The sequence below is a fragment of the Carassius carassius genome, chromosome 31 (assembly GCF_963082965.1).
Source record: "Carassius carassius chromosome 31, fCarCar2.1, whole genome shotgun sequence".
NCBI classification, from domain to species: Eukaryota; Metazoa; Chordata; class Actinopteri; order Cypriniformes; family Cyprinidae; genus Carassius; species Carassius carassius.
Window position 1 is genome coordinate 6,961,481 of NC_081785.1, and position 27,017 is coordinate 6,988,497.

At 40.1% G+C, this 27,017-nt stretch overlaps 1 protein-coding gene across 2 annotated transcripts in view; it reads left to right on the plus strand.

The window, feature by feature from the left end:
- Positions 1-26,448, plus strand: part of LOC132111442 (B-cell lymphoma/leukemia 11B-like) — a 50,862-nt gene extending 24,414 nt beyond the window's left edge. Inside the window, exons 3-4 of one of the 2 annotated variants that reach the window (XM_059518736.1) lie at positions 19,838-21,691; positions 23,675-26,448. In XM_059518736.1, the coding sequence (XP_059374719.1) occupies positions 19,838-21,691; positions 23,675-23,697 (1,877 nt within the window). In that variant the 3' untranslated portion in view covers positions 23,698-26,448. Of the gene's footprint in view, positions 1-19,837 lie in introns of both variants that reach the window. The other variant, XM_059518735.1, reaches the window with a different exon arrangement.
- Positions 26,449-27,017: the final 569 nt, after the last annotated feature.

The following is a 27,017-nucleotide window of genomic DNA, read 5'->3' on the forward strand; positions in this document are numbered from 1 at the left end:
GACTTCCCAGCGATCTGCATAGAAGTAAACAATTCCCTCCTACTGTAATTGTGAGATTGTAATCTTGTGTGCTCTGGACTGTGTACAAGCTTTAAGAGGTTACTATATCCCACATGAAGACATCAAACAGTCCCTGTGCCACTTTGTGGCTGTCGTTTGGCTGGATTTTAATCTCTCCCAACCACAGGCAGGGAATAAACTTGTCACTACTTTGGACTGTGAGCGCTGGCAAGGCTCTGTGCACACGCTGGTGGCTTTCGCCCTCATGCTGGCCTTTGTTTTGTTTATTTTTCCGATTCTTTTATTGTCAGCAGAGATGTACAAAGAACACAGATTTCTCCTGCATCACTCGTGTGGAATTATTCAAGGTAACCAACAGCTTTTAAATCCTCTTAAGATTTTAGAGTTGACTTCTCAAAACCAAATACGTATATAGTGGTATTTTGTATTTATCTTCATTTGTTTAGCCCTGTACTCCTCCTGCAGGTTTGAAAGCTGCTGCGCTATTCAGGAAAACTGAGCACCTTCCCAGCTCGCCTTTTGCATATCCTTACAGAGGCTCCATCAAACTGACAGTGTTTGTTTTGTGAACTAGTCTCCATGAAGATTTGAATTTGTAAAGCGGGGGAGATGCAGGGGACGAGAGCGTATTGTAAGCCCCTCAGGCTGGGTCTAAGCAGGCCTAGATTGCAGACCCTCTATACCTCTCTCTAAAGCCGCTTTGGCAAAAGTGGATTGGTGCCGCGAACAATGGGCTGGGTGTAGAAAGCAGTGGACAGGATGGGATTACCAGGTTAGTGCAGGTTCCTCCCAGCATTTGCACATTCTCCTGGGCCGTTCAGGCTTTTTGACACAGCGCGTCTGATGGAATTAGTCCATCTCGCTGGTTTAAATCCGAACCGTCTAATGAAGCCTCTCAAGCCTGGAATACTTCCCACAAAAGGGTGTTGCCACTTAGCAGGAGAAATCACCACTTAACAAAAGCTAATTTTTCTCTCTGTTAGCTCAGGAGGATTAGTGGCCAGCGGTTAAATAATACAAAGTTTGTGGATCATGCGGAGAGGTGGGGGAGAAGCTTGTAAGAGTGAAATTAAAGCCCGGTGACAGTCTACGGAGGGGCTGCTTGTCACTGTTGAAGGTAGGAAGCGTGGCGGAGTGCGTTCGGAAGGACCGGAGCGCTTTATGGAGATTGCCTGCATTGGTGTGCGTGGGCGGGCGGCACAGCTTGACGAATGCGTGTTGATCCCCTTGTTTAGGGGGTTTTAAGTCTACCCAATTTCACATGCTAACGGTCGCAGAGCAAGCCCTAGACATTCCATCCTGCCAGAGTGGTGGCTCTAGCTGAAATGCATCCTGCAATATTTATATTTGTCCCCCTGGGTCTCTCTCTTCCCCCCTCTGGCTTTCTTCCCCTTTGCTCTATACTGTCCTCTGTCTTTCGTCTTTTGAAACTCCTGGCATGTAAAGCAGCAAAATGCCAGGCCTGTGTGGATATGGCAGACCTATAATCATGCTTCTCTTACTGTAATTGCTCTCGTCTGTGGAGTTTAGAGAAAGTTCTCTATCAAAGCGTTGGCTGGAGCAGGGGATCACACACTGGCATAGTTTGATTGTCCCGTGAGATGCCCTCAGGTTAACCCTTTCCCTCGCCTTTCACCGTAACAAACCTAGTGGCGTTTGGAGAGTGTGCAACCATTTCCAAACATTCCATCCACCCGTCCCTGCGTAGGTCTGGCACATATAGCTATCAAGACTTTAATTTGTTCCTCTGTGGGTGAATTCTGGTGTTACTTTACTATTTACTCTACACCCGGGACTGTCTGGGTGGCAGCTTGGTGAAACTAGAGCAAGTGTCTGCTTTCACCAAGTGCCGCATTCCCCCTGATTACTCATCAGAGAATCAGGCTTGCATATTTAATCCAACCTCTGTCTTTATCAAAACACAATAAGCTTGATGAAACGCTTCCAATTATTCCCCTCGAAATGGCATGAAAAAGTTAAAATAACATGGTTGCCTATGCTAGCGTTTTCCTCACTTAGAATCAATTGGATTACTTTTTGAACTCCTAAACAACAAAAATTGGTAAATAGCTGCGCTTGTCTGATAACTTCATATCTTTGACAAAAGATGCTGTTGTTGCAACCTTTTGGAAGGGCAAAACCACCCATTGGCAGGCTAATTCATTTGCTAGCTCAAGGACCTTTTAGCTGTAAACAATGCTGGACCTCAGCCAACAACAGTCATTTATTGTGCTTTAATACACGTCCTTCTGATTAGATGCAGGAAAATAAATCACTTTCTTCAGCACTCAAAGCCAACAGAGAAATCCGCCGGTTAATCAAACAAAATTGTTTGTGGCGGTTGAATGGAGTAGAGAAGAGAGTTCTGTTATTTTAAGATGGCATCCCTGTTGTCTGTATAGAAAGGTATTAATGGATCTGGCATGACTTGAAGGAAAAAATTAAGATGGAAGGAATATCTTTTAGGTAATTGAGCCACATCTAGTAGTCTAGTTACCCTCTCTATCCTCTTAATTAGGACAGAGTTTTCTTAGGAAAGCATTATATGAATGTGGGCAGATAGGCAGTTTTTGTGTTAGGCCAACCTGTTCACTTAAAACCATGCTAAGTCTTTATGCTGTGTCTTTATATGCAGAATTTTCTTGTGTCCCAGGTGGCCATGTCTTGGTCGGGAGAGAAATGTAGACCCCCGGCTGGGAGCATCGCTCTGTCCGCAGTCTGTGGCCCCTGTCGTTGGAAGAGGATGCCATGTGGAATTTTGCCTCTGGCGGAACTTTGGCCATCTGCCTAATTTGAAAGTGAGAGGTAGCATGTGAAATTAAATTAAATGGAGGCCAGTGCATCAGCCCAGTTTAATTGGGGCTGGAGAGTCCACTTTCTCTCTTTTTGCCAATTCAAACATCACTTCCCTTGATGGCACTAACCGATCTTCTCTCTCTCGCCAATTCAAACATCACTTCCCTTGATGGCACTAACCGATCTTCTCTCTCTCTCTCTGTTCAAATGGGCTCAGAAATCAGATAAGAATTGCAAGGCTAAATGAGCATCATTAAAGTTAATCAGCAAAGCTAAAATAAAGTGGAAGGTAATCGGCCTCGTCCTTAGATGGTAGTGATATCAATCAACCCTGTTTAAACCTGAGGTGTGGAATGAGTGGTGTAAAATCAGTCAGTAAAACTAAGCAGCTCTTTTATTTAATATTCTGCAAGCTAACTTTTTCACAGAGACCTTATAATAAATTTCCTTGTTAATCATTTTTTATTGTTGATTCATAGACCAACATCACCTTACCCCATGTCACATGATCATAGTTTTTAGTGCCCTTGTCAAGACTGTGTTGTCTGTGCAATTACAACCTTCAATGTCTAAAATGTGAGTCTGGATATCCCAGCTGGCACGGCTCCCTGCCTGCCCCCTGCACATTTCTGCACACACATCACAGGGACCTTTTATAGTACCCTGCTCTCTTTGTGAAGGGATTGCTGAATGCCCAGCTTTTTATAGTTACATTTAAAGGGAGTTGGATGCCTGTCCCAGCTGGGGCTCATTATGGTATACGCCATCCAAAAATGCACGTGTAATTAATTCGCTCACACAGGCCCCCATTTTCCCTTTTTGTTTCGGCTCCCAAGACCCGCCACGGCACAAGTCTCTGCTCATGATCAATAACCCAGCAGAGCAATAACATGCATGTGAATCACCCTCTAAAATCCAAGGGTTGCACTGGCAGAAAATGCTTGGCTTTTAGTAATTTCTGGTTAATGTGGAATAAAAGAGAATTAATCATTATCCTTTCAGTTTGCACAATGCCTTTTTTCTTGGTCTCTTTTCTTGCAGTCCTCTATGGGTGTTTGAGACACTTTGACATTATTTCAGGGCTATGCTCAACCATGACAGAGTCGGAATCAAGGGAAGACAGTCCGTTTTGGCTCATATTGTGACATCGTTCCCAGGCAGTGATGTAAATTCTCTCAAATGAAATGAATAGCTCAGCTAATGCAATTTTTTGATCCATTTTTTCCTCTCCCCCGAGACAGTGCCAGAAACCATATTGCTCTCTTTGAAAGTGAGCATTTTCCAGTTTTCTAGTGTCTGACTGTCCAGACATTTCTAGTGTCTCTGTTTCAGCTCTCCTTGATGGCATAGACTGGGGCAACCTTGTTAAACGTTTAGCGGGTTTACTTTCTCATTTGCTTAATCCACACTGCACTTTGTTTACACTAATTTGACTTGTACATAAAGTGAGGGGTTAAAACTGGTTAAAGTTAGAGAAAAAGTGTCATTCTAGATATTTAGAATCTATCTTAGGCTGACAACAGTGTTTTGGAACATGCTAGCTGGTTTCTGGCTGGTAATTAGCTGGTTGACTCACTAAGAAGTTCCAAAAACCAGCTTGACCATCATAAGATGTCAAGACCAACTGGTTTGTTACTTGTCCAAGATTGTCTAGCAGCTTGTACCAACTAATGACCAGTATTCATTTAACCTACAGTATCATTATCCAAAAAAATATTTACCAGCCGGATTTTATTGGAGGTTGTTGTCTTGCAAATTCTAATGGGGGTTGGTCATCCAAACTTGAAAGTGAGTAAATTATTTTTTTTATATTGTTCCAAACTTTGTGTATATATATATATATATATATATATATATATATATATATATATATATATATATATATATATATATATATATATATATATAAAATATATATATATATATATATATATATATATATATATATATATATATAATATATACATTCCAAATCTCCGTTTTACCAAATTAACTAGATACAGTGTCTAATGGCATCAAAATATACAGTATACCAGGTATATCTGAACAAACAATCCCTTGAATTTAGTCCCAGTGTTTATAACGTGCTAGAATATCAATGGCTTACCAGTTAGAAGTGAGGAGTTGGTATTTAAAGTTCTTCCTTCTCTGAGGACCAGGTTTTGGTAGGAGAGAAGGGGGCGTTTGAAGAGCTCTGTTTCTGGCAAATTAAAACAGATTGGAATGGTTATGGGAGAGGGCCTGGTTTCAGTTATACTGGAGACAGGCGTACTGTGTGAATGCCATACCCCCCACTACCACCACCCTTTCCTCCATTTACAGTCTCTGACATGTTTTTTCCAGCATTACTTTCTGCTGTGCTATTTTTTTTTAAAGCAATTTTTTTCCAACTCCCTTTTTCACTTGGGAATTAAACAGAAGGAGAGCAGCTCACAGCTCCTGTAATCATGCTCACCATTTTGAGACATTTATTTTTTGTTGTCAGGGAAAAATTGGTTGCAAAGAGTTAATATCTCACAAAGAGCATTTTCAAGCATGTGGTTTGACACGCTGAGCATGCCAGTGTTCATGCCGCTGAGAGTCATGCGATTATCATCATCTCTTTGACATCGGGGCCATTTTACAACTTCAACTCGGGGTTATAATCATCCCATGAGAAAATGTTTTCTTTGTGCTGACAGGGAGGGGTACTTTGTTTGTGCTGACTGGAGCACCCAATTTCTCTTATTATTTTGTCTAGCTTAATGCTCTAGAGACAGGGATACCAAACATTGCCTGGGTAAGGCAGACCTGGTCCTCTTCAAGCATGCGTCTTAAAAACTCCTGGCTTGTCAGTACACAAACCTCTGTGTTTTGTTTACTAATTGCAGCTACATCATTCTCCGTGTTTGGTCTGGCTCAGTGATTTAAATATTTCATGCAGTTTGCAGGAAGGCTTTAGTTACAGTCTTTTTTGTGTGTTGCTCTAAAACAACATTTACATTCAGTTGCAGTGCAGCCGAGTGCCATGGAAATGAAGTGCTTGTGCAATTAGTACGTTATTGCTGTTCCTACCCGGTGTGAAGTACAGAGTGGGCCTGGACACAATGGCTGGCGCGATTATTTGGTGCATTTGGTACGCCTGATTACATTTTACAGGTGCTTGTTAAAGCGAGCCTTTCACACTCCTGACTGCCTGATGATAGGAAGTACCTCTCGCATAGGTCATGTGTTTATGTACGTGCGTGTATGTGTGTGTTTTCATCACTCCAGAGGTCCCACAGTCTTAGCTGCCCCCTGTCACAGCGCAGTCCATCAGTTGCATCTTGTGTGTGATCAGGCCCTTATAAGGGCTGTTTAAGATAGAGGACACACATCCTCCCCCTTTTTCCAGCCCCTCGATTCCTACTATAACCCATGTCTGGTCTGAATCTGCTCTTCCAGGACACAGCGCACAGGTTCTCTCTGTCTCAACAGTGTAAACACAAAGAACTCGGCTACTTAAGAGTTGACTGCTAATGGTTTAAAAGGTGCTGTAAGTGTTGTTAGCCATTCTGGAACTTCTATTACTACACACCTATGATTAACAGTAAAAAGAAGTTGTCCATTTGGATAAAAAAAGTGATCAAATGTTACTGTCAGATAATAGGGACATTTTCTATGTGCCAACACTCTTACAGCACCTATTAATTTAGCTAGTTACTCAAGATTGACCACAAAAGGTCTTCCTGTATCTTTAAACTTATGGCATTTTTGGTAAAGATTTTATTTTTTAGCAATTAGGACCCTATTTACATTACCTTTTTTTAGGTAATGCACATCATCAGAAAGAGAATGAAGAGGGGTTTTTTTTACAGTGAAAGATTGAGTGAATTGACAATTGTGTGGCAAATGCTAATAAAAATATATTTTGTAAAGCTAGTAAGGGATTTAGCTGTTCTGTTAGTATGATTATGCTTCATAAGATATCCTGCTCATTTTTTCGAATGCAAGAATCACCTGGCTTCATGCACCCCATAAAATGCACCTCTCTCGAATTTCCCCCAAGCTCCCATCTCTGCACCAGAATTGCTGGATAAATAAAAGTGCCCAACCGCAAGCCAAAACCTAAATTTTGCTCTGCTGTGGGCGACATTTTTACACCCACTACTGAGGCTACTGAGTGTAAGCGTGTTTAGGAATCCACAGACCGATCAGTGAGGCAGATGTTTGAGTCACCTTCCTCATACATTAGTCTGACAATTGCAGGAGTCAGTCAAGAAGTAACCCAGGATGCTGGATTTTCTAGAAATCTCTGCCTATAGCACAACAGTTTCACACGCTCCTTTTTTTTTTTTTTTTAAATAACTTAAATGATTTTTATATAGTCCAGAAGTTGTCAGGTTGTCAGAGGAATATTTGAGTTCATATTGCATTCTGTTATTTAAGTAAATGGGAGCACAGTTTGTCACATGTCCTAAAGGGTACCGGATAATACTACTTCTTTACTAAAATTATAATTTTTTAATCTTATTTATTTATGTATTGAATATACATCAGTACATTTTCACAGGTTATTATGTAGATGTAATAATGGCAGTGCCTGTGCCCCAAAAGACTGGAGACATGTTATATCATACAGAACCAAAGAGAGAGAGTTGAGCCAATAAGCGAGGAATATCATGTGGGGATGCTTGGGCCTGTACACTTTGGACCCTCTCACTCTGGCATGGGGACAGACTGAAGAGGCTGTCCAAAAATCTGGTGGTTTGTAGTCCCGTGCAATTCAGGTTTATGGTGCGTTCACAGTGGAAGCACCAGTCATGGCATCGATGCAAAAAAACACGATATGTGTCCGTTTAGACAAAAACATGATATGAGTCACAACAAAACAAACATCCTCGCTTTAAATATTTAGACCATGATTTAACAATTATTAAATTTTTTTATAATTACTAAATGGATGTGATTATCTGTAACTACCTTGCCAGTCACCTGTGATCTTTTTGTTTGATTTAGCATCCAGGGCAATGCAGCATTCAGAAATGAATTAAGAGTGCTACTTAAATTCCTGAATTTGAATTGAAACATAATTGTGATTATTTTACACAAGGATGAGAAATTTAATTATTATCATTATTTAATTTTTTTTATTATTATTTTATTAGAAAAGCAAATCTTGGCAAACATTTTAAAGTTTAAAAAAAGCTTTGAAATGTAAACATTCAGTTCTTCGTGAATTTTGCCTAACCTGGTTAGTTTTGCTATGGCTACTTATTTCTACTGATTCTATTCTTATGTTTTAAACCCACAACATTTGGAATTCTGAGAAGTTCTCTCTTGCATTTTGAGGCAGGCAGGTGAAGCTGGTGCTACTTAAGACCTGTGTAGCAGGATTAAGAGGTTTGAATTGCCCCCCTCCCCCAATCTAATCTAAACGCTGCCCACTTCCTTACTCTCCTCACTTTTTCCCAATGCTGACCCGCCTGATGCCAATGTTAAGCCATGTCTGTCCCATTCAACTCTAATCCTTTTAATTTGTTAACATGACACAGGCTTTCATACACAGAGCTGCTGACTTAGGACTTCCACATTAGCTCGGGTTCCTCATCCAGAAACTACTGAAAGCATCTACCTTTTTCACACTGTCGCGCACACACGGCCACACTTCCACATGGGCACACTTATGGTAATTTTAAAGCCTTATTTAAAAGCTGATGTTCTCCAGAGGGAGTAAATCCAGTGGACTGGTAATGACAGTTTGACATCCACCTTTCCCCCGTCCGCAGAGAGGATGAAGGGAGATGAGACCTTCTGTTCTCCTTTAGCTCCCTCTGCTTGACAGTGACCCAGCAACCCACGGTTTCATGACATGATGTTAAAAGTTCTGACCCACACACGCACGTTTGCACACACTCCCTGCCTATCTACCGCTGGCCTGTTTTGGAATGACATGACCTCATTGGAGAGAAATTGTTAATTCTTCTCTCCGCCTTGCCACTTTGCTGTCACTGGGTGAGTTAATGAATTTAATTCATTCTGATTTTCCTAAGCTGCTCAGCGTTCATTTAAATTCATAAGAAATAATGCCAGTAACCCTTCAGCTCTGTACCCCCTCCCGACCTTCTTAATCCCTGCCTCCCCTAATCTCACGTGAGGAGATGGGCCGTGGTGCTGCCACATGCACCCGGATTTTGCTCCACACAGCAGAGGAGAGGAGAGCGTGTCTTTGTCAGTCAGGGGAAAAGCTTTAACACAGACAGTCATATAAATGTCAGTTCTCACGGTCACGCAATTTTCCTGTCAGAGATGAATATAAATAACATCCTTTGTGTGAAATTATGACAGGATAATGGAAGTTTATGTTGGTTTATGGGAGTAGAGGTTTTGGCATTTTGTAAGGGCTCTGTGCTCCACCTTAAGCAAAAGTTGAAATGGCTAATCACTTGTGGTGAACATTTTTTGAGAACTCTCTTAGTTACAAACTCAGACTTGATTTACTGTTTTCTGTTAAAGAAGATCCGGTGCTTGCCAAAAATGTCTAGTTAGCCTCAAAGTTAGTGTACAACCTTTAGCCAAGTTGCTCATGTGGCAGATAGCAGACTGAATCTGGTTTGTGTACAGCGAAAATTATTTTCTTTGTGTATTATTTTCCTGTAAAAATATCCAAACATTTAGAGAATGTATCATTAATATGGGTATATTTTGTGTTATTTCACTGGCAGATTTTAAATGTGAACAAGTTACAAATCAAGACAAAATACACTTTAGTCAAGATGTAATCCATGAACATTTTTAAAAGTTCTAATTTTATGCTGTGTTGTTTTTCAAATAAATGTATATATATTTTTTAAGGATTTTAGGTACTTTGACTGTAATACAAGACTGCTTCTTAAAAAAATCTTTGCAGTGTGACCCCTTTCTTCCTATAATTTCCAGTCATGTTTCTCACATGTGCTTAATAAAATGAAGATAAGATGCGACATATGTAATTAAAATAAAAAATAGAGTGAAAAAGTGGGTGAAAAGTGAAGTAGTATTGTCCGAACTGCTGAAGTGTGTTTATCCTCTTGAACTCAACCTGTCCAGTTGGGGATTTGGAAGAGAGGAGGCAGAGAATGTAAAGCAGATGTTTGCTGTGGGAAATGGCTGTGCGCTGTCCAGTCCAGGTCTGCACTAGTACGTCAAGCAGGCTGAAAAAAACCCCAGCTGCTTCTAGATTCCTTCACCTCATTTACACTTAGTAAATCACTCATGATTCCACGCTCCCCTGCTGAATGCTATCTCTCCCCCTCAGATCTGTCTTTGTGGCAGACGTTGCTCTCTCCGCTGAGCACATTCTGAGATGCGTAACTTTGCGGCTAAGGATGCCCTTGCTCTTTATGTTACAAGTTCACGATTATCTCTCGTTTTTGAGGCTTGGGGAGCAGGTGTATCTCTTCCTACATTAGAACGTCACATGTTTAAAAGTGCGAAGCATTGCTCCGTACGAGGGGAAACTGGGGGCAGGCGCAGTTCTGGCTTTCTACAGCTTTGCTCACACCAGCACAATGTGCTGGGACTGATTTGCATGTAATTGTTGCCTCCGATTTGCCATGATAGTCATAAACAAGACATTAGCAATTCAAGGTGAGGAATTAGAGGCCTGGGAGACTCCCAGATCACACACATGGTAATGAAGCCCCTGGCTTAATAATGCAAGAAATGTCAGGAAACTTTCCACAAGCTGGGCAGACGGGAGGAAGGCACCCTGTGCCTAGGGCTCATGTCATCTTTGTTCTAAATGCAAATCAGCTAGTCGTGACATTGTGTCTATCAAATGTGGAGCGCTCTGACACCCCAGGCCCAGAAGTGGGCTGTCAGGTCTGGCTTAGTCTCCTAGGTCCAGGACTCTCTCGTCCTGCGCCGCCTACTTTATGGCATATGGAGTTATCGATCCACAACACAGAGTACTTGTTTTTGTGTTTTCCTCTCTGTTTTTTTTTGTCTTCTTGCAGGAAGACTTTAACACAGCAAAGTGTTGGAAAGAGTCAGTCTGTTAGCAAGAACTAAATCCACCTAGTCTGCAGATACCATGAAATACAAGGAATATAATCTTGACCTTAATAATTTAAGGACTCCTGTGTGTGAAAAACTCCAGGCAGTTCAAAGAGAGATGTTTCCAGCTCAGAAAGGGAGACTTCTAACACTCTGGAAATTCCAAGGTTATCGGGGTAAGTCCTGGTTAACAGGATGTCCAGTTTTGAAGTGGGATTTGCAGTCCCATGTGACCAATTTTTTTCTTCTCCTTCCCTTTGCTCATCTCCAGCATGAAAAGATAGAGTCTCCCAAAATAACTCCAAAGGTTAAGATATTAATTAAACGTTAAGGGGCGAGAGGATGGATAATGAGGGAGACTCTTCACAAACAGACTGCCTAGTGCTCCAGTCAGGAAGCCTGGGATGAATGAATGTACCAAATCAGTTACTCTCCACTCTCTGTCTCTGCAGTCATTACACAAATTACCTCCCAGCTTCAATATCTGCATGCACCTCTTGCAGTTGTCATAAGTATCCCTGGTCATTAGAGTATGCTGGGTAATCAGATGGAACCAAATTCATCCCGAGCAATTAAAAAACACCTCCAAGACCTGGTGGCTGGCAATTAATCCTTTCACTGCGGTATCTCGACCGCCATCGTCTTGGTTGTTTTTCTGTTAATCTAATAACTTCAAGCAAAGTATTTAAAAGCTTGACCTTAACACAATTCCTTCTCAAATCATTTGTTTAAGCCCTTTTCTTCTAAGTTACCTTCCACCTAGTTAGTTTAAAAGCCTAATCTGTTCCAGCGCTTGACAAATATCCTTTTGATTTTGCTGTAATAAGGCATTTGCATACATTTCTCTTATTTTACAGCACACAGAGTTTAGAGCGGGGAATGAATGCTGTAATTTGATAGCCTTGACACAGTTGACATTAATCGTAAACTGTCTTGTGATTGGCACTTCCCCTACCAATTGTCGATCTAGAGGTAAACCTGTTTCCTTCACCGAGTGGTGCAGCCTTCCATAATAGCCATGATTTAATTTAGCTATTTAACCTGTAATTCCAGCAGTATTTATTGAAGAGCAAGGGGAGAAAATTGGGCCATTAGGCGCTGAGGATGAATATATTGAGATGAAAATGAACACGCCTAACTGGTAGTTGACCTTCGCGTTTTGTAGCAGTTTTTATTAGCGCAGGCCACAGTAATTACTGCAAATTGAATCATAGAGAAAACTGAAATCATTTGGTAATGAGCATTTTTATTCGTTATTACACTTTCCAACTGGGCTGTGAGGAATGAAGTCTCCGCTCGGGGGCCGGCGTGCGCTCCTGAGAGGATTCCGGTACATGGAAACCCGGCTAAATTAACACTGCCGAATATTTCTTCTCAGATCTGCGCTGTGAAATGGTGTTAACCAGCTTGTCCTGCTCACACCTCTTACGGGTATAAAGACATTCATTATAAAAATCTCTCTCTCTCTCTTTTTTTTCTTTTTTTACAAGATGATTTTCTCCCCGAACCTGAGGAGATGTTTTGTTGTTTGGTTTGTTCCAGACAGTGGCTGGATTAGGTTGTGTGCCATCTTTAAAACAATATCCTTAGATGTTGTTTTTCTGGGCCGGGGAGAGTTAGGGGGTGGGGATTCCAATTTATTTGTGAGCATTGTCTTTTTTGGACGGCATATGGCACGTCCCCTAAGATGTTGCAAGATGCAAATTCTGGGGAGTCTGACTTTAAATGAAGCAGTGACAGTGACAGGAGCCCTTTTGAAGAGCACACATCACAGTACTCCAGGGAAGAACAGCAGGGGAGATCCACAATACTGTGCGGCTCTCTCATTCTCTCTCTCTCTCTCTTTCTCCCCTCTCTGTCTGCACCACCCACCTCCTTCCTTACAGTACGATGACATTCATTATACAAGAGACCAGCGTTACTGTATGCATGCAGCCCTAATTTACAGGCTTATCCAGCACCCTGCATTCCTCAAAGGGAGGCTAGCCATAGTGTCGAAATCCTGCAGCCATAACATCATCTTAGTTCTACTAATGTTTACAGTCTCATTGTGTATGTTATCTTACGTGTCTATCTTTCTTAGCATATAGCGGTTAGCGTGAGGTGACATGCTGTGTCGTTTACGTATCCATGGATTATTTCCCTGTTCTCACAAGGGACTCCAATTTGCTTATTTTTTTCCCCTCTCGCTCTCCCACCGTAGATTCAAATAGAAAAGTATTTTGCCTCACAATTGAATCTCTGTTTGATGCGCTCATCTGGTTGAATAGAGACGTGTGCTGATTCTTTACACTTAGCTGCGCAGTGCTTTGCAGCAAGCTTGAATGAGGCTGCCGCCATGTTTCACGAGAACCGTCTCTGCTCTGCAAAACATCAGCTTGAGTCCTAATGAATGGGACATGTGTCCCTCTGCATATCTATCCGAGGAGAATCTAACTTAATTTTCGAGCAGGGTGTCCACATTAATAATCGTTCAACAGAATAGTCATCCCGAGGCCTGTGGAGTTTAGTCCCTCTAAATTATCATGAATCAATATTACAAAAAAAAGTCTGGAAGAGCACGCCAGGATAGGGAGGAAGGTGGAGTTTATTAGAGACGTCTCAGAAGATGTTTACATGAGGCAGGGCCTCCCCAAAATCATGGTGCCTTACTCTAAACAACCATAATAAGTCCAGGGTATAAACTTTGTAGAATCTGCAGAATTATGTACCAGCATCGGATGTACTGAACTTCTTTTTTGGGAGGGGGGAATGTATGGAATATGAAGGAACAGTGCAGTCTGGGATGTGATTTCAGAATTTCTCTCTTAGAAAAATACCCATAATTCTAAGTTGCCAAATTTAGCACATCACAGTGCTCTTAAATGCGTTTTCAACACAAGCACCCTTAACCTGTTCTTATGAAAAATTATGGTAATTTTTCACTTTTCAGCAGCTTCATTTTATTTTTGTTTCAAGCTGGAAAGCGTTTCCAGACCACCATGATGAAGCACTTATGTCTCAAAGGCATCTCGGTCAGCGACGTGACTCTCTTTGGATCTGTCTTTACAGTACTATGACAGTAGTTTCTGTTGGAAATTTGGATGGCGTAACTGTAAATCCCGAAAATGGGACACCGGACTCCCTCGTGGGCTCAGAAAAGCTACCGTGCACGAGTGAGCTAGTTTCTCGCTCACCCTTTCTTTCTTGCGCGTGCTTTTCCCTCTTTCCTCTGTTAGCTATCCAAGAAGCCCCCTGCCAAAGCTGTGTGTGAACCACAGCCAAACAAAACACAGGCAGCCGTCCAGGCCAGAGAGGCACGCTTCCACTAATAGAGAGAGAAAAGCTTCCAGACCCAACACGCTACTTACAGGACGGCAAAATTCTTAATGCAAGATAATAACTTAATGACAGCCTAAATGAAGTCCCTATAGTGAAAACCACTGTCAGCAAATGAGCACCTCATTAAAAGATGCTATATCCCTTTCCTCCCCGCTCCCTGTCAAATTATAACCCGCCTTTATTGTGTCAAAAATCTCAAATTCCTGGAGATTTTTGCTCCTTTGTCCTCCCAAGACAATCGGGTTGTGTCTCATTTACTAACACACACACACACACACACACACACACACACACATTATCCCTAGCAGACAACCCCCCCCGGCTTTTTATATATGACGATATGGTCTATTTTTTATCTCATTTATGGTACAAACAACGAAAGCCAATCCATTCACTAAGCACATCTTCAGGTGTAATTTATGCTTAAACATTGGCCTTGTCGCTATTAACGACTACCTCAAAATAAGCGTCATGGTAAATTTGTGATACTGACTGTGAACTGTAATATAAAGTGGCCAAATTGCAGAGAATGCATGTTGAATAATTTTTATTCATCTTTTATTTTTTTTTGTATTCATTTATTTTCATTTTCAGGATGAAAGCTGAAGTGGATCATTGTACCTCTTAGTGCAACGCTGAAACCTATTAACTGTCATCTCTTTTTTTTTTTTTTTTTTTTGGTAAATGTGTCTTTAAGCCCGGTCTGTTTAAGTCGGTGTGTGCGAAGAGCCACGATTGTTATTAGCGATAATTTCTCTTTAATTGAATTAGGGTCGACTGATACTGACGATGACACACACTTTCATACAAAACCGTCCTCGTTCTCCTCTCCCGCCCGGCAGCTGGGCCTCGTTGGGAATATCTAATTGAAAATAGAATCAGCCAGTGCTCAGCATGAGAAACTAATCACTCAAAACTTATCAACAGAATGGGCAGGCTGCTACCTTTATGAGATTTATTAGTGGATGCTATTCTGAAGTCATCTTTTAAAGTAAATTTTAGTTTTATAATTGTGTATGTGTGTGGGTATATGCAAAAAATATTAATAAAATTAACAATATAATCAATTTAAAATAATTCCATTGCCTAACAAAGCCAGACTCACAATCCAATATTATATTATATTATAAAATCCAATATTTTTTAATGATTGTTATGTGTTGTGCATTTCATTTTATTTTGTCGTGGGTATGTCCGCATTAATGTATGCATTTTTCTATTTAGGAGTGGGTGGTTTAGGTGCATAGTTAGTAGTAGTAAATTAAATTTTTCTGTATCATTTTATTAAACATTACATGTATAAAAGTGTGTCTTGTGATATTTAGGATTAAATGATTCCTTATGGTTATTTTAGGTGGAAATGTGTGCAAACGTGTGTGTTGATATGAGAATCTGAATAGCTACAGCACCCCATGCCGACACAAAAACTGGGGATACATCCACCTAAACCTGAGCACATGCGTAGTGTTAGTAGCAAGAGAAGTGCTGCACATTTTCTCTCCCACTCTCTATCCCTCTCTCTTCCTTTTTTTCATATGGAAATGTGAAATAATAGGGTGATTAAATAGAGCTGTATATTAAAGTACAGCTGACATTAGAATTAGCATAATGTGCTCTCGCCTCGGGCTGCATACTTTATTTGCCATCTGCGTCGGACTCCAATCCCCTCGGGAGTGCAGGCGTTGAACACTTCTCAATAAACTCATGCCCGAGTCCCTTCAGCACGGCCACAAATACCATTTCAGGCAGCGGCTATTGATTTGTCTTAATTGTGGGGCAGAAATGAACATTCGGCCCCCTGATGACTTCTGTTTGTCTGTGAGAGTATCAGCTAGTACAATAGCCAGTGTTTTACACCCCGGTAGTTAGCATAGAGAAAGGCGCTCTCTCTCTCTTCTCTCTGTTCTCTCTCTCTCTTTCTCTCTCTCACACACACAAGAGGAAAAGGACAGTGCCTGGTAAACACAGACGCTACTTGTTTTCTAGGCCTCCTTTACATGGAGCATTAGTCTTTGAAAGCATCTGCCATTAAACAACAAGAGGAGGTTGGAGGGTTGCGTGCGTATTTCATGCGTATATGCATATATGGAGCTTACGCTCTGTCCACTGTAATTAAGTCAAAGGCTTTACAGGACAACGGTAGACGTAAACAGATGTTCTTATGAATGCACATCATCCACATAATAACATCTAGTGGGGAATGCATTTTTTTTTTCTCAGCAAACCTTTAAAAGTGCTTTTAAATGTTTCATCTTTCAAAGGTTTTTACATTTAAAAGGGCATTGATTAAACAGTTCTTCGTATATATCAGCTAACACATATCATCTGACAGAAGCTTTTTGTTTTAACCCTTATGAGTGACTGTTTTTTTTAGGGATGTGACGATATTCGATTTTTGATATCACGGTTATCTATATCTATAGAAACCTTGGGTGGGGGAAGGTTTCTGTAGATATCATGGTATATGTTTATTGAGTTTTTCTTTTTCACCCAACGAACATAAGGATACTGATAAATGCAGGGCATAAGACTCTGGCTTTCTCCGTCTTCTTTGAAGCTCCTATGAAATAACAAGAGAGAAAATACTGTCAAGTTCAACAGTATAGTGAATAAATATTAATGGTAACACTTTACAATAAGATGTCATTTGTTAACAATGAATACATTTATTACACAATTTGGCACTGCGACCAACTTAACATTTTACAGTATAATGTAGCAATTTGGTCGCTCAGTTTTTCAAGATCAGTTTTAATTGTGTTACTGTAAATAGATCTGAACAAAGAAATAAAGTGTTACTACACACAGGCTGTATTGATTGCAAATACAAAAATAAGATGAGTAAAGAAAAATGCATTACTTATTAAAACAATCACCCTTTACTTAAATATATGAACACAGAAAACCGCTGTTAACAGGTTAATATAACGTTTCCCATTCTATGACTAGTAAAATAACGGCAACTTTTACTCTTATGAACACGGCTCTCCTCGCAGTAGCTGCGAGCTCTGTGTCTTCTTCTTTTGTGGCAGATGTTAGCGTTAAGGCACAATACTGCCACTTGGGAGCTCAACCAGGTACTGGCGCTGGAGTATTTGCATGTGGTGTTATCATAAGAGAACTGTTCATTTTAAATATTGCGGTTATCACTAATAACTGTATATCATCACACAGTAAATTAACATGATATCGATAATTGTTGCTTTGAATATCACAGTTATTGTCAATACCGGTGTATCGCGACACCCCTAGTTCCTATTTTATGTTTGAGGTCTCAAATCTTAATAGTAATTTAAAATTTACCTTTCTCCCCATTTGCATTTTTTTATTATTAATTGGTATCATGAGTTATTCAAAATCCAATAGGAAATTATTATTGCAAATTTAACTTAAATGCACTTTTTTTTTCAGAACTGTCTTGAGGTCAATTTGACCATAGGAAAAATAAATTGTAGAAGCTTACAATAAAATAGTGGTTGGAGTGTATTTCTTAGAGTTTAGTCCAATCTGAAACTAATGTAAACATATGATTTATTTTCTTATTTTAAACACTAAAAAAAAGAATACATGATTTTTTATAGAGGATGTTTAAAGCATATTATCACTTTTGTTTATAACCAGATTTTTATAAGATTAGGAAAAGTCATTAAGGATCAACCAGATATTTAAATTCTAAATATGTGTGTGTGTGTGTGTGTGTGTGTGTGTGTGTGTGTGTGTGTGTGTGTGTGTGTGTGTGTGTGTGTGTGTGTGTGTGTGGTTATTAAATGGCATTGGGTCAGACCCCAAACAGTACTTGTTCAAACTATTGATGATGATATTTTTCTAAGCACAAAAAGGATGCAAAGATACCTGCAGAAGAAAACATCAAATTTTGGGATGCATTAAAAAAAAAAAATTGTTAATGTGTCACTTTTGAAAGTGTAATATGTGCATAGCACTACTCATTTTTAAAACTAATTTACATGTTTGTGTGCTTACTGTACATATTCCTTGATGAAATATTGCATCTCAGTACACCAATAAGATGAACGTTTAGGCTACAGCTGTATATAATCCATTGTCTCTATTTCTTTCAGATGAAAACACACTCCTCTGTTTAGCATTGCTCTTCGGCAGCATGTAAAGGAATGCTATAACAGATACTAACCATTCATTCTCTCTGCTCTTTTTGATCCTTCACAATGGCCATGATTGAAATAGACACCCATGAGGTCTTCCTAGTCCCAGCTCCTCCGAGCCCTGTGTGTGACTGCTGCCCCACTGTTCTTTCTACAGTCGCTTACTCTCGCACAAGTACATATACATGAAAATACTCATAAAGGTACACAAAGCACAGCCAGGAATCAAATACCCCAACAATTACCGCAGCATATGTTTTTCTGTGTATACTAAATTGCCACATTAGGTCAGAACAGCAAGCTTTCATTTAATAAACAAATTAAACTAATTTCCTAGTGCACAATTACAATTTCGACTTTTTTTTTATTTATTATTATAATTCTTTTTTAAACACCAGGGTCCCTGGAGTACAGCAGAGATTGTTTAGCATCTTTTTTTCACTGTATACTCAGTACACTTGGCTTGTTTGTGCTGCAATGGTAATGAGTCTCCTTTGCATGGTGAAACTGGTGTAACAGTAAAGTTGTAGCATCAATTAGTCATGTACAGTTAAAGCTCCAGAGCTGCACCAAGCTCAGTAGCCACTTTTTAACTTGAATGCAGACTTCACATGTTCACTTGCTGGTATATAATAAAATTTAATTTACTAGTGAGCCATTTTTTTTCTTTCTCTAATCAAAACTTGCTCTCAGAGAAGCAGTGATTCAGTGTGATGTCATTAAGAAGGGAGGGGTGTTTCCAGGAAGTGTAACTATAGTATAAGATAAAAACGTAAGACGAAGTAAGAAAAACAATCTTGATAAATTCTTAATGGAGCAGTAAATAATACCCTTGAGCTGTTTTAAATGCCACAGACTTTAACACTCACACCGATGTGCTTTTTCCCCCCATAGCCTCTTAAATCACAGGCAGTGTTTTCACTCTTTATTTGAAACCATTTATCTTGATGTGTGCTCCCCCTTCCCTCAACTCACACCCTCCTCTCTCATTTTTTATTTGTTTCTTTGAGGAGACAACTTAAGTTTATTTGTTTGATAGTGATGAGAGTCCCCTAAATCACAGTTTAAGTTGTACTTTTCCAATTTGGTGGCATATTACTCTGGCATCCTAGGACATTCTCAGTGCTTGGAGGGTTTCCCAGTTTAGAGTGTTCTTGCCTGGCATTATGCTTCTAAAATGAGTCACCCATTTGTAAAAGCGAAGATTAAAGACAAGCTAAAATGGGGAATGCGATGTTCCCACAGCGCCAACCCTTCATGGAGCAGTATGGAAATGCACTTGTCACGGCTCTGTTAAGTATGAGTTGCCCTGTTCATGTGACAGCCTGATGAGTGCATAAAAATGGCCATTGCCCAAAGTGTCCAATACCTCAAACCTTTGTTCTTTGTAACACTATGACCCTATGCCTATTTTTTTTTGTTATCAGGTCTGATCTGATTTTAGTGGTTTATTTAACAGGCCTAAATTTCTGGCATTCTGACAAGTTTTGACACATGTGTGACACACGTGTGGTGAAAGTGCCTGCAGAGGTTTTAAACTGAAAAACAAATAAAGATCTTTGTTGTTTTCTGCTTGGTTGCAGGTAGAGATGAACCTTCAAGTTACATATGCACAACGTGCAAACAGCCCTTTACCAACGCCTGGTTCCTCCTGCAGCACGCTCAGAACATGCATGGGATCCGCATCTACTTGGAGACAAACCACTCAAATACCTCCCTGACCCCACGGATCACTATTCCTCCCCCCATTGGTTCAGAATCCATACCACAGTCCCCATTAACCAACTTTTTAGGGGACAACAACCCCTTCCATCTCCTACGGATGACTGGGCCCCTACTTCGAGAGCCCCCACCAGGCTTTGTGGATAACCGCCTGCCTAATACGCCACCGTTTGTCAGCCCACCTCCTCGCCATCACTTAGATCCCCATCGCCTAGAACGCCTTAGCATAGAGGAAATGGGTCTAATCTCCCAGCATCCCAGTGCCTTTGAGAGAGTGATGCGCATGACACCCATGGCCATCGAGTCCCAGTCCATGGATTTCTCCCGCCGACTTAGAGAGCTAGCTGGAAACAACAACTCCACTCCACCACTGTCACCAAGCCGTGCCAACCCTATGCATCGCCTCCTCAATCCCAACCCCTTCCAGCCCAGCCCGAAGTCGCCCTTTCTAAGCACCCCTCCACTGCCTCCCATGCCCCCTAACAGCACCACCCCGCCACAGACACAGGCCAAGACAAAGTCCTGTGAGTTCTGTGGCAAGACCTTCAAGTTTCAGAGTAATCTGGTGGTTCATCGGCGAAGCCACACAGGCGAGAAGCCCTACAAGTGCCAACTATGTGACCATGCCTGTTCTCAAGCTAGCAAACTGAAACGCCACATGAAGACCCACATGCACAAGTCTGGCTCTATGACAGGGCGCTCTGACGATGGCCTGTCCACCACCAGTTCACCTGAGCCAGGCACTAGTGACGTCACAGGAGAGGGTATGAAGCACAGAGATGGCGACTTTAGAGGTGAGGGCATGGGCCCTGAAAATGAAGAGGAGGAGGAAGAAGAAGAAGAGGAGGAACTAGAAAATGAAAGCAGGCCTGAGTCAAACTTCAGCATGGACTCTGAGTTCAGTCGGAATAGGGAAAATGGTTCAAAGCCACCTTCAGATGAGAAGAACCTCCCTTTGGGGAAGATGGTGGAAAATGTAGGCCTCAGCTCCATCCAGCAGTACAATAACTTAATAGTTGACAATCGGAAAAGGCTTTTGTTCTCCAAAAGGATGTCAGAAGGGCAGAGGGATGCAGGTGACAACGATTCAGTAGTGGGGGAAATGGACCAAGTGGAGCGCGCAACTGTGAATGGAAGGAACTGTGGCTCAAGCGACTCTTTCTCAGGCCTGTTTCCCCGCAAGCCCACTCCCATCACCAGCCCCAGCCTCTCCAACTCCTCTAACAAGAGGATCAAAATCGAAAAGGATTTGGACATACCCCCAGCCCCCCTAATCCCATCTGAAAATGTTTACTCCCAGTGGCTAGTGGGCTATGCAGCATCCCGCCACTTCATCAAAGATCCCTTTCTTGGCTTCAGCGATTCCAGACAATCTCCATTTGCCACCTCCTCGGAGCACTCTTCCGAGAACGGCAGCCTGCGATTCTCCACGCCGCCAGGGGACCTGCTGGACGGGGGCCTCTCCGGCCGCAGTGGTACCGCTAGTGGAGGCAGCACCCCACACTTGGGTGGGGGGCAAGGCAGGCCCAGCTCAAAAGAAAGCAGGAGGAGTGACACTTGTGAGTACTGTGGGAAGGTGTTCAAGAACTGTAGCAATCTGACAGTGCACAGACGCAGCCACACAGGCGAGAGGCCCTACAAGTGTGAGCTTTGCAACTACGCCTGCGCCCAGAGCAGCAAGCTCACCCGCCACATGAAGACACACGGCCAGCTCGGTAAGGAAGTGTACCGCTGTGACATTTGCCAAATGCCCTTCAGCGTCTACAGCACGCTTGAGAAACACATGAAAAAGTGGCATGGGGAACACTTGATGACGAATGAGGTCAAAATTGAACAAGCAGAGAGAAGCTAAGCCAGATTTCCTTTTTTGCCTCACAATTCCTTGATTATAAAAGGGGTAGCTGGATACTCTGTTTTTTTTTTGTTTTTTGCTTTTTTGTTTGTTTGATCTTTCAGATTAATGGTTTGAGTTAGTTTTGTCCTAAGAAACTGCCGTCTGAGAATGATAAAGACATTGAAGAAGAGGAAATTATTATTTTTTTTTTATTAATTTGAAGCTGGTATGTCACCTATCTATTTGTGGATACATTAGACAACATTTTATAAGGAGCCTTTAACTGTGCAATAATTTCTGTATTTATTGGATTTTTTATGTTTTGACATATGCAGGTTCATTTTTCTTTTCTTTTTTTATTCCATTATGTTATGATTTATTTCAAATGCTGAGATTTTGTTTAAACTCAAAAGACATACTGAGATTTTTTGTTTGTTTGTTTTTAGCAAAACAGAGTATCATTTGAGAAATCCACAGGCCGCTGCTTACGATGTAGATTATTTAAGCTACACATGTAATTTCTTGAAGAGAAGCCGCATTCAATCTTCAAATTTTGAAAGCTCAATTGAGAAAGCTTTGTCTTTCTTTTGTTTTCCTTTTTTGTTTATTATTCATACTTACAAAACGAGCGGACAACAATCCTTAGACCTTGTAGCATGAACTGATTTTAAACATGTCAATCTAATTGGGAATGTGGCACTGAATATCAGTTCTAACAATATATCTAAAGAGGACTATGGGGCTGAAAACCTCCATCTACCCGAAAGGAGACTATAAAAACAGACAAAAGTCAAGGCAGCTGCTTATCGGTACCTAGTACCGACCCAGACAACGCTAGTCATAGGATGGATTGTGTTTTAGGTCTCACTAGGTCTCAATAGGGAATTTTAATTGCCAGCACCCTTTCCATAGACACTGCACTTAATCAAACCATTTGATTTAGCTGAAGAGCACAACAGTGGTAGAAGGAAGATGGCTTTTAAACAACTCAGGGTGAGCTGTATAGCTACTTCTGCCAAGTCTGCTATATGATCTCAGCCGTCTTCTCTGATAAAGCAGTCCGGTACTCTGGTTCAGCTAATTCACAACCTTCGCCTTCACACTTCATATTACACTGCCAACCACCCCTAAATGTCATGAATCAACTCCATCTTTCCCATAAAAGTGGCTTGTCATACTACAGCGTTAAGTTAAGGGGACAGACATCTATGCCAGAGGATGAAGCAGATTTCATACACTAGGAGAGTGATTTAATCACACACACACACACACACACACACACACACACACACACAGAGACAGGAAAAGAAAGAGAGAGAAGGGTCTTTACAGTCCAATTCAGGTTAGTAAACCTAAAAGCACATTAGTCCAAAGCAAGGCAGCACCACTGTTCTGTTTCCATTGACTGACATTTAAATCTAAATATTGTTCATTTGTTTTCAGTTATGTTGCTTCATTTTTGGGTATTAGGGTCTGCAGTTCTAGAGGGAGTCACCACTTTAACCAGATTAGATTAGAATTAATTCAATTATATGTTCAGCAATGTTGTCATTCTATTAGAACGTTTCTTAAATCGCTTGAAACAGCCCTATGCATTTTTGTACATATATATATTTATATATACATATATATATATATTTATCAATCATTTTGAGAAACAAATTTTTACTGCAGAGTAAATCTGATTATAGTTAAAAATGTGTATGATATTGATTTATCTGGTTAATCTGGTCATGTCCCGTGTGTCAGAGCCATCAGCAGGTATGCAGATTAGTCAATTGCACAGTAAAGAGTGTATGTCATGACCTGTTGAGCATGTGCTAAAACAGTAAGACAATTTTTTTCTTTCTTTCTTCTCATTCAGGACTCCCTGTGATGTGTAGTTGAACGCATTCTCAGAAGTAGCAACACGCTTACAGAATGCACAGCTGAATTTTCCCTTTTCTTTTCTCTTCTATCCAACTGATTTATTGGCAGTAAAACAGCCTTCTTTCGACAAGATGCCCTAACCAGCGCAAACGATTGAAGCGAGGGAATATTGTGGTTTAAAAAGTGCAAAGCAAACTAATGAAATAGAAAGAGAGAGAGAGAGAGAAAAGTAAACATACACAGCTCTTCGCAGTTGACCCGCACTTTATTATTTTGATTTACATATTTGAAAACATAGTGAAAACGGCTTCTGAGCAAGAAATTATGTTAAAATATGAATTTATTGGGCCTTGCTAGAGGGAGCATCTGAGATTGAAGTGCCAGTGTTGATAGGCTTGGCTTTCACAATGCTGGCACTATAAAAATGAAATTAATTTATTTGGACAGTTTTTGTACTGCCATTCAATTTGACATGAGTGTGCCTTGAATACTGATCTTCCTATTTATTGTCTTATAAGACAAATGCAACACTTTTGTGAAGCAAAGAATTGAAAAAAAATGTGGTTTTAATCTGCTTCTAAAAGAATAATGCTAAAAACAGATACGTCATTTAAAGAACTAAGTTGATCTAAAATGTAAAGTAGCCAGCATAATACTAATGTGTGTCTATGTGTGTATATATGTATTCATATGTACATATAACAGCACAAAAACACACACAATAGACAAATATAAATATAAATATAGATATGTACAATTTTTCACTTCAGGACAAGACTGCAACCCTTGAAAATAATGGACGATTCTTTTGCTACAACTAGTCAAGGAAGAGGCTGGAATAAAAATCAGGAACTGCAGAAACGTGTAAAAAAACAAACAAAAAAAGTAAAACGTTTAGTGCACTCTGTCTTAAAATACGTTTACAGTATTGAAACAAGTACAAGGTTAAAATGATATTTCTGTGTATGTGTGTTTTAAACAAACAAGAATTTTCCTTTTCTTTTCTTTTTCTTTTTTTTGTTATCAAGTTTGCTTATAAAGTTTCTCTGAATGCCATAGTGGCGTGTGTATATTGGTTTTTGGTGACAGGATTTTAAGTATATATATACATATGACATTTCTGTTGTTTACTGTAAAAGTATACCAGTATTTGTAATATTGGAGAATACCTGGGCATTTTACAAAAAAATTATATAAAAAAAAAAAAAAAAGGAGGAAATATGAAAAACCTTCCCCCCCTAATTATCATTTCTTTCTGTTTTTTTCTTTTCTTTTCTTTCTTTTTTTAAACCAAGTTTTGTTTTACAGTCCAATTTAAATTGTGGGTCTTTAAAATGTTTTGTCACTGTAACTGTAAAAGTCCTGAGTTTTAGTAACTTTTCTGCCTTGGGTGTAAGAAAATAAAGATTCAATTAATCAAAAGAGAATTGTAATGGGGCCAGCGACATTTACGTATGGAAAGATTATCACAGGAAAAATACTGAGGTTCCTGTCATGTATGTCTTTCTGGTTTCTTCTTTGGTAATGGGTTTTCTTAATGGCTGGAACGAAATACATGTGTAGGCACTATGATGTGTTTATGTGTGTGTGTATATATATATATATATATATATATATATATATATATATATATATATATATATATATATATACTGCATATGTACACACATTTGGCAGGATACAATTGTGAAAATTGAATTAAAAATGTACAGATGAGTTTAAGGTGAGGTTGTTTGACCTTTTACTGTAGCTACATATAAAACAGTAAATGTTTTGTTCACTCTTATCTTGGTTGTAAATAATTTTTATATGCTTGCCCAGACTTTTTCTTTCTCTCTCTCTCTCTCTCTCTCTCTCTCTCTCTCTCTCTCGATCTTTTTTATTTTTTTTATTTGTGTGATCTGGTTGCAGTGTGTCTTTTTTAATTTCATTATTTTTTTATTTATTTATTTTTTTATAAAAAACAAAGCCCCTTTCTGTCCTCTGATTTTTGGGGTGTAGTACCTCATTTCTGGGGCCTGTAAAGTTCAGGTTTTTTTTAAGCATGAGAAGAATAGAGCACAAATACAAGATGTTTTAGTTGTCCAAGACTTTATTGTGTCATAATTTTCTGTTCAGGAAGTAAAGAAAAAGGTCTGGAAATTTTGGATGGTCTTTCTCTCTCTTGTCTGTACCCTTCCCTCTGCACGCACACATACACACACACACACATACACACACACACACAGGAAACAGGCTCGCTCATAATGTCTAAAATAATCGACATAGGGGACTTTCAAATGTGTAGGTAATATGATAGCCGAGCCAAATCTCGCTGTATATGATCTCTTCAATTGTGTGCAATTCACATCAAAGCTTTTTGCCTTCAACCAATGGCTACAATTAAAGTCATTAAGAGCTACTAAAACTGACCACACTCATACAGACACGAATCAATCAACCTGACCCACCATATGTACTTTCAAACCCTTTCCCAGAGTGTATTAACTTCTGCCATTTGCATCTAAATAAGATGTGGCACTTTGTGGAGGTCAGAGAGCTCTGTATGACTGTTTGTCCACTCATTTATACAGTACGTTCATCTCAGACTGACAGTTATGTTCACTTGTGTTATACTAGTTGGTTTTGAAAGCCACCCTTCTGTGTATATTTTAGTCTTTTTTTCCTCCCGTATTTCTTCCAAGCATTAAACGCTGATACCCCTTGTTTGGACTGAGGCAACTTTGGTATGCAGGTCTTGAATAAAAAACAAACAAAAAAAGAAAATAATTTTCACTGTTGTTTACTCTTTATTTTTCTCGAGTCATCATAAAATTTGTATTTGTTTTTGAGGTATAATAAAGCTTTTTATATGTAACTGACATGAAGGCACGAGTGGGCGAGGCCGTATGAGGGAAATGCTTTGTGAGGTCACAAAATATTCAACCGTATCACTGATTTAGCTTCTGTTTGCTCTGATGTCATATAAACAGATCAAGCAAGACACCATGCTATAACGCTACAGTAATCTGAATATAATTGGCTCCAGGGCATGTTCTTCAATCATAAAGGGAATGCAAGACTTTTTAGCATAAACATTTGTTTGTGTTTAAAATTCTTATGATGTGTTCTTAGTTGCAAACAATATTCAGAGGGTGACAAGTTAGACTACTTTAGAATGAAAAGAAAAAACTATAAAGATGCAAGCACTCGTCTGTCATTATGAGGCCATTTTGTGGAGAGTGGCAGAGCTCCATGAGTCGGAGGGATATGGAGCCCCTCCTGGGACCTGTCGAGGGTGGGTAAGCTGACTGATGGCAGGCTCTGCAGGTGCCCCATCCGTCGCGGGCCCTGGGCGG